The sequence below is a fragment of the Aspergillus thermomutatus genome (genome assembly GCF_002237265.1).
Source record: "Aspergillus thermomutatus strain HMR AF 39 chromosome Unknown NODE_16, whole genome shotgun sequence".
Lineage (NCBI taxonomy): Eukaryota > Fungi > Ascomycota > Eurotiomycetes > Eurotiales > Aspergillaceae > Aspergillus > Aspergillus thermomutatus.
This window is the reverse complement of record NW_020798064.1, coordinates 113,792-126,412: the sequence shown is the minus strand read 5'-3', so window position 1 is coordinate 126,412 and position 12,621 is coordinate 113,792. Positions and strand designations below refer to the sequence as shown.

General features: G+C 47.5%; 5 protein-coding genes across 5 annotated transcripts; 2 read left to right on the top strand and 3 right to left on the bottom strand.

The window, feature by feature from the left end:
- Positions 1 to 106: 106 nt before the first annotated feature.
- Positions 107 to 1,922, bottom strand: CDV56_108779 (uncharacterized protein; the record flags this gene model as incomplete). The annotated part of the gene is made up of 4 exons (XM_026762398.1): positions 107 to 917; positions 1,026 to 1,516; positions 1,578 to 1,725; positions 1,861 to 1,922. 4 exons carry the CDS (start codon positions 1,920 to 1,922, stop codon positions 107 to 109), a joined length of 1,512 nt encoding a protein of 503 aa, XP_026617879.1.
- Positions 1,923 to 2,343: 421 nt separating this feature from the next.
- On the top strand, positions 2,344 to 3,399 carry CDV56_108755 (ketopantoate reductase family protein; the record flags this gene model as incomplete). The annotated part of the gene is made up of 1 exon (XM_026762374.1): positions 2,344 to 3,399. One exon carries the CDS (start codon positions 2,344 to 2,346, stop codon positions 3,397 to 3,399), a length of 1,056 nt encoding a protein of 351 aa, XP_026617878.1.
- An 892-nt stretch (positions 3,400 to 4,291) lies between these two features.
- CDV56_108710 (3-methyl-2-oxobutanoate hydroxymethyltransferase) lies at positions 4,292 to 5,170 on the top strand (the record flags this gene model as incomplete). The annotated part of the gene is made up of 2 exons (XM_026762329.1): positions 4,292 to 4,474; positions 4,532 to 5,170. The coding sequence occupies 2 exons, from the start codon at positions 4,292 to 4,294 to the stop codon at positions 5,168 to 5,170; spliced, it is 822 nt and encodes a 273-aa protein (XP_026617877.1).
- A 555-nt stretch (positions 5,171 to 5,725) lies between these two features.
- CDV56_108671 (PhzF family phenazine biosynthesis protein) lies at positions 5,726 to 6,691 on the bottom strand (the record flags this gene model as incomplete). The annotated part of the gene is made up of 2 exons (XM_026762290.1): positions 5,726 to 6,048; positions 6,130 to 6,691. The coding sequence occupies 2 exons, from the start codon at positions 6,689 to 6,691 to the stop codon at positions 5,726 to 5,728; spliced, it is 885 nt and encodes a 294-aa protein (XP_026617876.1).
- A 3,713-nt stretch (positions 6,692 to 10,404) lies between these two features.
- CDV56_108569 (ceramidase) lies at positions 10,405 to 11,655 on the bottom strand (the record flags this gene model as incomplete). The annotated part of the gene is made up of 6 exons (XM_026762188.1): positions 10,405 to 10,567; positions 10,652 to 10,769; positions 10,829 to 11,110; positions 11,174 to 11,317; positions 11,500 to 11,549; positions 11,603 to 11,655. 6 exons carry the CDS (start codon positions 11,653 to 11,655, stop codon positions 10,405 to 10,407), a joined length of 810 nt encoding a protein of 269 aa, XP_026617875.1.
- Between the last annotated feature and the right edge of the window lie 966 nt (positions 11,656 to 12,621).

Here is a 12,621-nt window from a genome sequence, read left to right as displayed (position 1 = left end):
AACAATCACTCATCACATAAAAGGTGTGATTGGGATTTCGACTGCGAATGAAACATGCCTTTCATGTACTTGTATGACGGGACACATGGTGAACAAAGTAAAATATTCAAAATTTAGTGGAAAAGATGACATTCAGTGACCAGTCAGCAAAATGACGATATATATCGAGTGTAAATCTATCAAGTGCCTTTGGAACCGGGATGGCGGTCTGCCGCGGTGCCCTGACAGCGACACCCTTCGCAACAATATTATCATCAGGCTCGTACAATTCTGGATATTTCTCGAACAATGCGGCGTCCAGTTTATACCGACTGATACCGTCATCCATATGGAGCTCCTTGAAAGCTAGACGAGCATATTCTTTGGTCCGAAACAAAGCCTCCGTACTAGGCGCAGGCAGCGCGTAGCCCCCAAAATCTGCCTGTTTCCCGGCGTCAAGGTGAGAACCCAGTCCGATTGACGTTTCAGCGCACAGGTTTTGACTAGAACAAATCTGCTCATGGCCAGGCTTCCCCATTGCCTGGATAAGATCCCAAACACGAATATAGCCCGTTGTCGGCCCCTCAAGATGTACAATCGTTGAGATATCAGCCTCGACAACATAAGCCATGGCAATGTCGCATATGATCTGATCAATATTGGAATTCGCAGAGTGCAGAAGGATGAGCTTGTCGCGGATTGAAGGAAATGGACACCAATCGATGATCGGAGGATATGCTTCTGATAGTTGCAGGGCAGAGGGCCGGTATCGCGCAGGGAGCCGCATATACATTTCCCGCGTGGGGTTGAGCTGCCACGTCGTGAGGTTGGTGATGTGGTAGTAAAACTTGGTCGGCGTGTACCACGATAGAGCAAGGGGTCGATTGAGACTGTTGAACAAAGATAGCATGAGGGAAACAGAAAGATGAAGTTTGGAACTGCAATGAGAGATTAGTACACTTTCGTTTTACATTCAGGCTCAAACTTGCAGTTTGGAGGCAAAGGGTTCCGAAGCGGTGAGACACTGCCACTCCCTTCTGATACACCTATGTAAGGCGGCGATATGGTCCGAGAAAGCAGAGTTTGAGATAGGCAGACCTGTTCTGATACTGCAGATATTGGCCATGGCGGATTGATAATTCGAAGGACCCATCTGATAGTGATACGACCATACCCCGGGGATTCCTTGCGAAGGGCTACCCATAAAGGTGGACTCGTGGGCCTCTATGCACGGTGATACTATTTGCCCTGGAGGGATTGCGTCATTCATGGACGGGTTGACTTGCAGATCAACCGCAGCATTCGAAATTACGCCCTGACAGGGATGCTGGCAGGCGCCGGAGAAGCAATTCTCAGCACTAGATAGCAACTCTTCAAGAGCAATGTCTTCGTGAGAATTACTTGCGTGAGTTGGTGATGTAGAGGGTAGATAGTGATTATAGTCGAGGGAATCCGAGGCGGATCCGGGATGCTTTCTCGCTGAAACTTCGGCTGACGGCTCATCCGCCGAAGGTAGCTTCTGGCTGGAAATGTCATCCTGCATATTGGTCCGGCATAAGTCAAAGCAGGTTCCCACATACGGGTCAGAGGGCCCATACATCGGCTTCCAGAGCGGCGTGCATCATGTTGCAGAGTCCTCTTAAAGACGTCTGTGCCAGTTCGAGCTTACCGACAAACATCGTAAGCTGTTTGCGAAGAAACAGGTTCTCCGTCTCGAGCTGTGAGATTCTCTCATTCTCCGTCTTGCTGACGTTTCTGAGCTGTCTTCCAGCTCAAGGATACGGTCATTTTGTCGTCTGCGAAACGCTTGCTGTGAGAGCCGATTTCGCAATCTTACATGGTCAGATAAAGTCTACCCTATCCAGAGTATGAGAGACGTACTTTTTGTGTTCAGCAGCTACAGAGTCGAGTTCCGCAGCCTGGCGCTTTCGTGATGATCCCATTTTGTTCTGAAGTTACAGTGTGAGAGAAATGGCAGAAGAGTAAAAAGTCCGGGATAATCCGTAGACGTCACGTGATCGGGTGGACCTTGTCAATTGAAGTGGCAAGTTTGGACTCACCTTCAGCTTCTTGGCGCCCTTCATAAGATTTGAATTTGAAGGCGTAGACAAGGCGAAAGCACCAACATGCTTAGCAAGCTACTGCTCCACCCAGGCGACTGTCGGAGTACTGTGCGGCTATATTCTGCTTTTTATTCTCATTTCTCTCTCCCTGGACCGGCCCCGCAAAGAACTCCGTATCCGCCTCTTTAGGGCAAAGCCTGGCTTCAGGAAATTGAAATATGCTGCATCCCCCCTAGATGATACTGTGATACAGTGCATGTTTCTCACTGTCTCACTTGCTACTGCTGAAAATTTCTCCGCCATGACAAGTTCTGCCCATCCGATCTATATTTTAGGAGTGGGCAGTGTTGGATCATTTATTGCACACTCGCTTCGATCTCTTCCCGAGCCGCCCCCCGTCACACTGTTGCTTCACCGAGAAGATCTCTACCAGGAATTTGCGTCCAAAGGCTGGAAATTAGGCCTCCAGCTCGGAGAATATGGTGTTTTGGAAGAACGGACCGGGTTCGACGTCGAGCTGCTCGCAAGCAAGTCGGCACCAGTGTCTACTGATCCGATCCATTATCTGATTGTCACAGTCAAAGCATCAGCGACCACGTCCGCCCTTGAACCAATTAAGCATCGACTCGGACGACATTCTACGATTTGCCTTTTTCAGAACGGCCTAGGGCAAATCGAGGACATGAACGAGCGGGTTTTCACTGATCCGTCAACTCGGCCCCTATATGTGCTCGGCATAATGCAGCACGGCGTTTATTTGAAGTCCCCAGCTGAAGCTGTGCTCTCCAGCTCCAATGGCTGTGCTACAGTTGGTATTGTTGACCACGGGAATCAAACCCCAGCACGGTCACATTGTCAATTCCTCCTGGATGCTCTACTCCGATCGCCTACCCTTCGTTGCACAGAATTGATGTGGGCAGATCTCCTGCAGGTCCAGCTCTTGAAGCTAGCTGCGAACTGCATCATCAACCCCTTAACAGCATTACTGGATATCCGGAACGGCGCTCTCATAGATTCCCCTGAGCTCTTATCCATACAGCGTCTCATCCTCAAAGAGATCTCGATGGTTTTTGAAAACCTCCCGGAGCTCAGCAACCTTCCGCGTGATCAGACTCGCTTTTCAGTCGCCTCTCTTGAAGCGGCCGTGTTGGATACTGTTGAGAAGACTGCACCTAATTCTAGCAGCATGCGCGAGGATATTCGGAAGGGTAGGGCTACCGAAATCGAATTCATTAATGGTTGGATTGTCCGGCGCGGTAAAGAGTTAGGGATTGACTGCGTGACAAACACTTGCCTGACTCAAATGGTACTAGTAAAAAGCCGTCAGAGTGCCAAAGATGATACTGCTAAAGTCTAAAACACCCTGACAGCTAGCTTTCATTATGGATTCCGTTCTCTACAGCAATGTGGATGGTTTCACCTTGTTATTTCGGACAAGTATCCTGAACGACTCTTATATTCTGGTCAATCTTGTAGACGTAGTGTCAAGATCTCTACTAAGAGGTCGGCGGGGACAACTTCAGCACCTTTTTTGATGAAATGAGAACTCTACGTATACCAATGCCCGAGGCTGCGCTGGTAATGATGGCGCCATCCCTCATAGTCACATAGGGACCTTGTATGTACTCGGAGTTCGTTCCGAGTAGCACGTCCACTGGGTTGTCGCTTTTGATTGCTTGCGGCAATTTCAATTGAACACTGTCCATGATTGGCTCCCATTTTGGCTCGTTCTGTTTCTTACATTTCCTTTTTTTTTCGTTTGCTTTCCTGTCGTTCGTCGTTGACTAACCAGATATTTAGTAATTGCACCGACAACCTCAAGCAGAAGCACACAAGTGGATCCGTCTCCGCCAGGGGCCGGTCCAGTCTAGGGTGGATACCTTGAATAGACCCGCTTTTTGACTTCCATATCGCCCCTGGGCCCTACACATTGCGGCGTTAAGTATGTTGTGGGAAGAATTAAGAGTGTTCAGGCGCAAACCGACGCTGCAAGTTTGAACCTCGTGGCCTTCACCAGAGTCGAAATGTGGCCTCTATCGATCAAAGAGTCAGCCATGAATCTCGGGAAACAAATCATACGAATGCGTTCTCCGGTATTTGAAAGCTCGGACAAAACGGCGTCGGTTCTATCTATAGGACTCTCTCGGAATAGCTCACAGACTCGAGGATGCAGCTCACAGACCACTGCACGCGAGCGATTTACTATCAATGAGCTACGCTCACTCTATAGGCGAAATGAGCCTCTGACTATGCTCACTGCTCACGATGCTACAAGTGCCTTGGCCGCTGATACTGCAGGGATTGAGTTGATCCTAGTTGGCGATAGTCTCTCGATGGTCTCCCTCGGCTTGGAAAGTACCATTGGAGTGACACTGGACACTATGATCCTACACTGTCGCAGCGTCTCTCGCGCGGCCAGATCATCCTTCATTGTACGATTGACAGATGAATTGAAACGAAGCATAACGCTGATAATGACGGTGAAACAGATCGGTGATCTCCCCTTTGGGTCCTACGAAGCCTCTCCATCCCAGGCAGCCGTTTCAGCCATTCGGATGATGAAGGAGGGCCGATCCCACGGAATTAAGCTAGAGGGAGGAGAGGAAATGGCCTCCGCGATTGCCCGCGTGAGCCAGGCCGGTATTCCAGTGTTCGCACATATTGGACTCACTCCGCAGCGTCAACATGCCATTGGAGGATTTCGGGCACAGGGCCGGTCCTCCTCCAGTGCTCTCAAGATTCTCCAAGATGCTCTGGCGGTAGAGAAAGCCGGGGCCGTGGCAGTTGTTCTGGAGGCGGTCCCCGCCGAAATCGCGTCCATCATCACTCAGAAGCTGCGGATCCCTACAATTGGGATCGGTTCTGGTAATGGGTGCTCGGGGCAGGTACTTGTTCAGAGTGACATGATCGGAAACTCACCACCAGACAGACATATTCCGAGGTTTGTCAAGCAGTACGGCAATGTCTGGGAAGAAACGCGAGATGCTATTAGACGCTTCCGAGCGGAAGTCAAGAGCCGGGAATTTCCAGATTTCAAACATACCTATCTCATCAAATCGGACGAGCTAAATGACTTCAAGCAAATAGCCCAGGAAGAGGATAATGAAGCACGAGAGACTGAAGAGTAGTTATCTTACTGGAGAATTCCTGCTTTTGTCTCTCTTCTCTTCGGGAGAGATCCAAGGAAATTCTGCAACTACCGTCCTAGGGAGCAGGAAAACAGAACACACAAGGCCACCGCAGGCCATAATAAGGCTCTGAGTCCAATTACATGGAATGGGTCACTGTGGAATGTATATACAGGATAGTCAGGGTTACCCCAAAAGAGGCATCACAGTAAAAGAAATCACACCCAAACACACAATACTAGTAGTTAATAAGGTAGGGTGCCGTTGGATAAAATCAAGTGGGCAAGGCCATGTCTCCAGTATTAAGTATACTATTAGCATTTGCCAAAACCCCCTCGGATACTGCCGTAAGGAACTATTTTAGCCTCTATGCACAGGATTTATCTCTGACCTAATCATCAGTTCACCATGGAAAGAAATATATCAGGCTAGCCTAGGACGACTCCCTAGGTACGCAGCCAAGCTACTGTAGTAAGAGAGAAGCCAAAACTTTTGTCGGACTACTTGGATATTCAGGAATCAGTCACACTTTTTGTCATTGATAGGCAGTGAAAATCAATTCAACCGAATCTGTCCCTCGGACACCTTAACTGCACCTCCAGAAAGTTTCACAGTTTCCACCCTTTTGCTATCATCTGTAAGCACAACTTGCACGCCGATGTTGCTCTTGCGCCCCATTTCAACACCCTGGACAATATCATACTCATGGCGCGTTCCCGTTCCGCGTCCCTGGTCATACAACGAGAGGTATAGTCCTAGCCCAACTGCAGAACTGCCAGTAGCTGCATCTTCAAATGTTCCCAGAAGCATCCGCGTGCGAATGACGGCTCTCCCGCCATCAGGCACATTACGGACGAAGAAGTAAAGATTAATTAACCCTGGTCCTTCTCAGCCCGGGTCAAGATATCCCCCGTCCACAGTTGATGTCGTTGCGATCGTCTCTCCGGCTGTGGGCAAACTTATAGCAGCCGACGCCGCCACACTTGGAAGCTCTACGGGAATCACGGTCATGCCCTTGACAACAGACAGAACACTGTATCCATTCGAGCCAAGTCCGTCGGCTTCTAGAAAGGGCCGGAGAGATGGATGTAGTCGTAAGACCTCCGCTACCGGGAATCGCTCCTTATGAAGATGTACATTGTGCGGAATAGTGACGGAAACCACTGCGGAGTCCAGAGAGCGGGAGATAGCGATGTCACCAGCTTTAGTGGTAAGCATCTTCGTGGCATTTCGTTCAGTTTCATGTGGTGAGAGACAAAGAAGCCAGAACGCAGCACCTATGGTCGGATGGCCCGCAAAAGGAAGCTCCTTCGTTGTCATGAAAATATCAATCTTGCGTTTGGAAGACGCCTCCGAAGCGACAGGGTGGATGAAGATTGTCTCGGAGTAATTGAACTCTCGAGCAATCGCCTGCTTTTGTCTCTGGCAAATAGCTTGTTGGTCATCGTCTGGAAGTGGATTCCCTGCAAAAATGTCGGATGTAAAGACGTCAAGCGTCACGAAATGCAGCTCTTTTGGCATTGTTAGGGACGGATTGCTGCTTATCTGTGACTCTGATGTGCCAACACCCCTCAGTCCAGAAGGGTACTAGAATGCAGTTATGGGGGGGGTCTTCTTTTTGTATCTGCATTCAGGGGATTATCTTACCTGTGCAGACACTGCTGGGAGTGGTCAAAGGGTCCAATCAAACAAACTAATCAATAGCTACCAAGTTAGTCATGCAGAAGTTATTCAACGGTAGGGTAGAGTTTGCTGAATAGTTGGTAGTAGTGGATCAAATGTAATTCGTACATCATACATTATTAATCAGCTTGAAGCAAAGACTTACTGTAGTTATTAAATAACTTCAAGTTAGTAACAGACCAATTAGTAACTACCAAATGGTTAAGTCATTGTAACCACCCAGCGGAATTCTGATTACAAATCCTAGTTTTGGGCCATCGCTACTGGAGAGAGCTTTTATTGCTCGAGGTATATGGGAATGGAGCAAAGTATAAAAGGCATGAGTGGCTTTTGCCTGTGCTATGCGACTAAATGCGTCCTGCCTCAGTACTCTAGTGATTTCTACTCTTCAGCACTCACTGCAGTGCAAAACATTTTTTTTTTTTTTTTTCTTTTTTCTTTTTGCTCGTATATCCTGCAACTCCAGCCCACATGTCCACTCAAAGGCGACCAGTCCATACCGAAAAGGCTCCGCAACCTTACGGGGGCCTTTACTCTCAAGCAGTCGTGGCGAAATGGCGTTGTATACTGTTCGGGAATCGTGGCCATCGACCCTGAGACCGGAAGTTTGATGGATGGAGACATCACGGCTCACACAGTGCGCTATAATTCCCCACACCATTCGTCTGATGGACTTTGAGCAGGACTGATTTCTTCTGGCTCTATCCTCTGAATAGCACCGAGTCCTTCAAAGTCTTGCCCACACCCTCGAAGCTGCGGGTAGTAGCCTGAATAATGCCGTCAAAGTGAACGTCTACTTGGCCAATATGGATGATTTCGCAGCAATGAATGCGGTATATGAGCAATATTTTGTGGATGCAGTGAAGCCTTGCCGAACGTAAGTCTGCCTCGAGCACCGCCTTCTGGAATTCCGTCTGACTTACCTTAACCTTAGTTGTGTGTCAGTGAAGACTTTGCCTTTCAACACAGATGTTGAGATGGAATGCATCGCGGTTTTATAGTTTGCCAGATGCTTGTCGTGATACTGTCAATAAGAGAATAGTAAGAGAATATAAGAGAATAGTAGAACAGGTCCTGCACCATGTGACCGCCCCTGATTCGTCTGCAAGTTTGCAGTAACGTGACTTGCTCTACGTCCGCTGATTCGCCCTTGCCTGTCTTACAATCCACATCACTTATACAAATGCTCCATCCGCTTGATCCATCTTCGGCCTTGCTACTGCAAAGCCTACATTAACCATTCCATGCTGAGGACTAGCACATACGACCACAGGGTGTGGAAAACAGGGCTTCCCGTCCGCTCAGCCGTACTTAAGCCACACGCCGGCCGGTTAGTAGTTGGGTGGGTGACCACCAGCGAATCCCCGCTGTTGTATGTTTTTGATGCTTTTTGTCAATTCAGTACTGAAATCTTTTGATGGAGGTACAAACGAACTCAGTACCGAGGCAAACTCATACCATTTCTATTGAAAGTCTCCTCAAGGCGTTTTCCCACTGTCTGTGTGCCTCATCTTTTGACGAGTCAATTTCGTGCTATACACATATCGGTCAGGCTTAGAGTCAACTGCCCATTGGGTTCCGAGCCGAAGTCATGATGAAGTCTCTGGAATAGCTGTCCGGTAGTGTTGCAGGAGTGCTCTGTAAGAGTCAAAAGTAACAGAAGCAGCGAAATGACCGGAGACCTCAAAATGTTGTGGCTTTGTTAGCCGGCATGTTGGTGAGTCTGCTTCATTTTTGCTCTATGACCTTACTATTTGCCCAGGTATCTTTCAAGACCCTGCGGGCCAGCAATTCACACCCAGGAAGAGGCGAGTAATGCCAGAATATCCTCATCGCGTTTTTTCTCCGCATGGGAGATGGGTGTGCGCTCATAGATATCCACTGAATCCGGCCTTGCACCATGAGCTATGAGACCAGCGACTCCGTCGTACGCAAAAACAGCCGGCGCATCATACTGAAGCATAAATAGATAGATACATCATGTAGCAAGAACATGAAAGTTTACTGACTGGCAACACGTGCACAGCGGCGGCCGTAAGGCCGCCGCCAACGCAACTCGTATTCATAGGTCAGAGCTTAGTAGGCTACAAAAATGGATTCGGCTATTCTTGTATGGTTTCAGTCTCAATGCTTTATTTTCAGCAAACATTGGTTGCAGCTTGTACAAGAGGGGTGTAGTATTTTCAGCTCTGATTATTTCACGTAATTCCACATTTAAAACGAAGTAGACATAAGATGTGCCCACGTAGCTACATTCAGAGTTTATGGGCGGGAGAGGGGGAAAGGGCTACCTGACCCCATTTGTCAGGGGCAGCTGTGGGTTAGCTTCTCATAGAGGCCTGCTATCTATTACTTCTTGACTTTTTAGTGAAGCAGCTAAAGATTTGGCGTAAATGAAGAGAGGATGGGGAGTGTAGGTGTTGAACAAGTATACATCTCATCTAATGAAAAAGTGAACTTATTAGTGGTCAGTTTGTTACCCCCATCTATCAAGTATGGTTAATAACTCTTCTTAGAGTCTACTACTAATTCAAAGAAAGATAAGACATTATCTATTATACTCTATATCTACTATCTAGCTAGATTACTTCTTATTTTAAGACTATTTATTAATCTCACTGCCTACTAGTAGTATAGACTGGAATCACATACATGATATAGGTGAAAGATTAAGAGCCATCTATAATCTAACCTACATGGATTTCAGGGCAAATTAAACATGTCATGGGTTAACCCAAAACCTATGTGTAAACAGTGTAATTCCAAACCCAACCAAGACCAATCAAGACTGGTGACTGTATGTGGTATGACTAAAATAAGTTGGAGAATATGTAGTTACTTTGCTGCTAACCATGCACACATGTCCACTAGACATGCTGGGAAGCTTTGCAGCGGCGCTGAAAGCGTCAAAATCCTTGAGGACCAAAAGCTGAGATAGTGGCGGTTGACCGCCTGTAATTTGCAAACTGATCATACTTTAGTTAAGGCTGCTGCTGTCAGTCTTGACCTCACCACTGTGAAGCACAGAGCATAGAGAGAATGATGAGAATCTAGTTTGAAAAATGGGCCGCGTGAATTATGCCGGGCCATGAGCCATAAAATCCTTCAGGCCGAGTATCAACTAAGTGGTCTTCTTTCCGCAACCTGCAGCCTAGATAGCGTGCATTGCAAAGAGGCTGTTAAATGAGACTTCTTCCTGGCCAATACAACAGCATCGCCATCGTTCTCATGAAGAGCTTGCATATAATAGTTCACCTCATTACAGCAGAGGATCTGTTGTTTATTTGTAGGCTAGTAGCCTCACTCTGTGCTAAAGAAAACGTCTCCCAAGCAAGGCTCTTGCGTAAGCTAGGCTGAACTTTGGGATCATGTATGATGTACATGATAATACTGATACCCTATCATGAGCAAGTATGCATTCAAAGGTGGTGGCTTAGTCCGTGAAGAAATCATGAGCACCCTTCAGTATGGGAAGGATCCCGCGGTGAGCAGTGCTATGACATAGCACACTGAGACTAGACAGCAGCTGCTCTTCCACCGATAGTCTGTTTTCATATCGATTTCGTGGTCCCTGGTGCTCCCCCAAGAGATCTTGCCACAAGGGCAATCGGCCAAGCAAGCTCTTCCGTCGGATCCTTGTGAACCTCACCCGATGTGATCATGTCCACAACCTCCACCGCGATATACCCACCAATTGCGGTGAAGACATGCCACCTGGATTTATTTCCTCTGATCAGCATCTGATATTTCCAGGTCTAGATCGCACCGAGACGATAGGAAAGATGTTAGGTAACCTACCACCCATGCAGTTCGAACAGAAATGCCAAGGGAACGCCGACCGAGTGTCTGATGCGGATCAGGGGGATGCAAGCCAACTCGTCAATCAGCCAGACCAGGTAACCGAAGAGAAAGCTACCTGAAACTCATAATTAGTTTCATTAATCGGTAATTGCTTCCAGAGGATGGAGATCATACAGCAGCCAAAGAGGCCGATATTTCGAATATTCTTCCGAGTCAAAGGATCCGGGATCCGCCGGGAGACCAGTTTGATTGTCCGTGTCGCGATCAAAAGGACGCTCAAGCCGAAGGCCACAGCATGGAGAATAAACTCGTCCATGACCATGTGAACAACCATCACAACAGTAAACTCAATGAGGAGGAGGATGCCTATGAGTCTAGTATGCTGCGGGCTAGTCTGGATAGTAAAAATGCGGTAGACAAGAGGTGTGGTGAGTAGATGCATTGATAACTCATCCGCTGGAAACAAATAGTATTCAGCATAAGCTCAACAGTGGCAGGGATGTCAGACAGGGCGCATACACATTTGGGTGTGATATTTCAGGGTCATATGGTAGCCGGCCGAGCAGACGCCCACGCCCATCAGACCAAAGTAGGGGATTGAGCGGCCAAGACTCGCATGGCGCTTTCGGCGGAGCTTCACCAGACCGTAAATTCCGTAAATGACTAGATGAAGTTATTAGCGGGCTGTGAGGCAATGTCTCACGGCTCCCGGATGTTTCCGAACTTACTATATATCAAGCTGCTGAATGTGTTTGCAAACTCAGCAATGTATCGGGTTATCACATAATCCTTGGTTTAGGGAACAGATTGAGGGTTAGTGTTTGGAAGAATTAAGCAAGGCAGACGCGGGATTGCTCCGGGAGTCCGGGAGTCCGGGAGTACCTCTTCACAGAAGCTAAAGCGTGTCAGTTTAGAGAATGCAAGGACCTGATACCGATAAAAACATACTTGAGATAGGATGTCTGGAGGCCCCAGAATGGGCCTTTCGTAGAAGAATCCATCGGAAAGGATCTGGCAGTTGGGAGGAATGGGGCAAGTCGAGTTGAGGGAAAAATCTCCCTGCAAGGTGATATGATGATAGATGCGGGAGCACGTGCACGCTAGTGGTTTTGCTGCATGAAGAATCCTTTTCTGGCAAGATATGGAGGGTGCGCTTCAAGTCTGTATCTCAATGAGACCTGTGTTGCCAGGTAACTGTGTGCTTTATAACAGGAATTTTTTTTTAGAAATGGCCTGTGTAGCTATCATCTGGCTCTCAGCGGTTATATTTCGCCAGATAGCTTCAGGGGAGGGCTTCTTTTGAGTGGAACCAAGATCAAGTTTATTCTTGGTTGACAAGGCCTTGGCATCACTGTTTTATTTTGGTTCAGGACTAAGGGCCTTTTTGACTTTTGATAGCCGTTATCTTCCATGGCAAACACTAACTTCCTGATGGCTACCAAGACTCATGGTTTCTACCTCCAACAATTCGACAAAACGGCCGAGAGTTGCCAGCTCTTGAAATCAATTACATCGAAACTAATTGACCTTGCGTTCAAAGGCTCAAAAAGTATTTCCCCTTTCCAGCATGGAGAGGATGATCTGTTACCTAGATGACGATGAGCATGATCCAAGTATATATATACATTGAATTTTTTTTTTCTTGTTTTTCTTATTTCCACTCCGTCTCCATATATTACTATCAAACTACGAACATCATTATCCTTGTCGCAGTATTAGTGATTGGCTCCGTTCTGCTCTTCGAATTAATGCCCACTGGCTGCCTCAACTCAACCACGGGCAGCACAAGACTGCCAGTGAATTCCAGATTGATTCGCCAAACATACTCTGTACATGGATAAATATCTCACCAAAACAAAGAATCACGTGAAGATGTGCAAGAGGTCCATTGGGTTACCAGATTTATTGGCATTTGTCCAATCAGAGCTGATAGAAAAGTGGATTCTGCAATGCTGACATGAGACTAA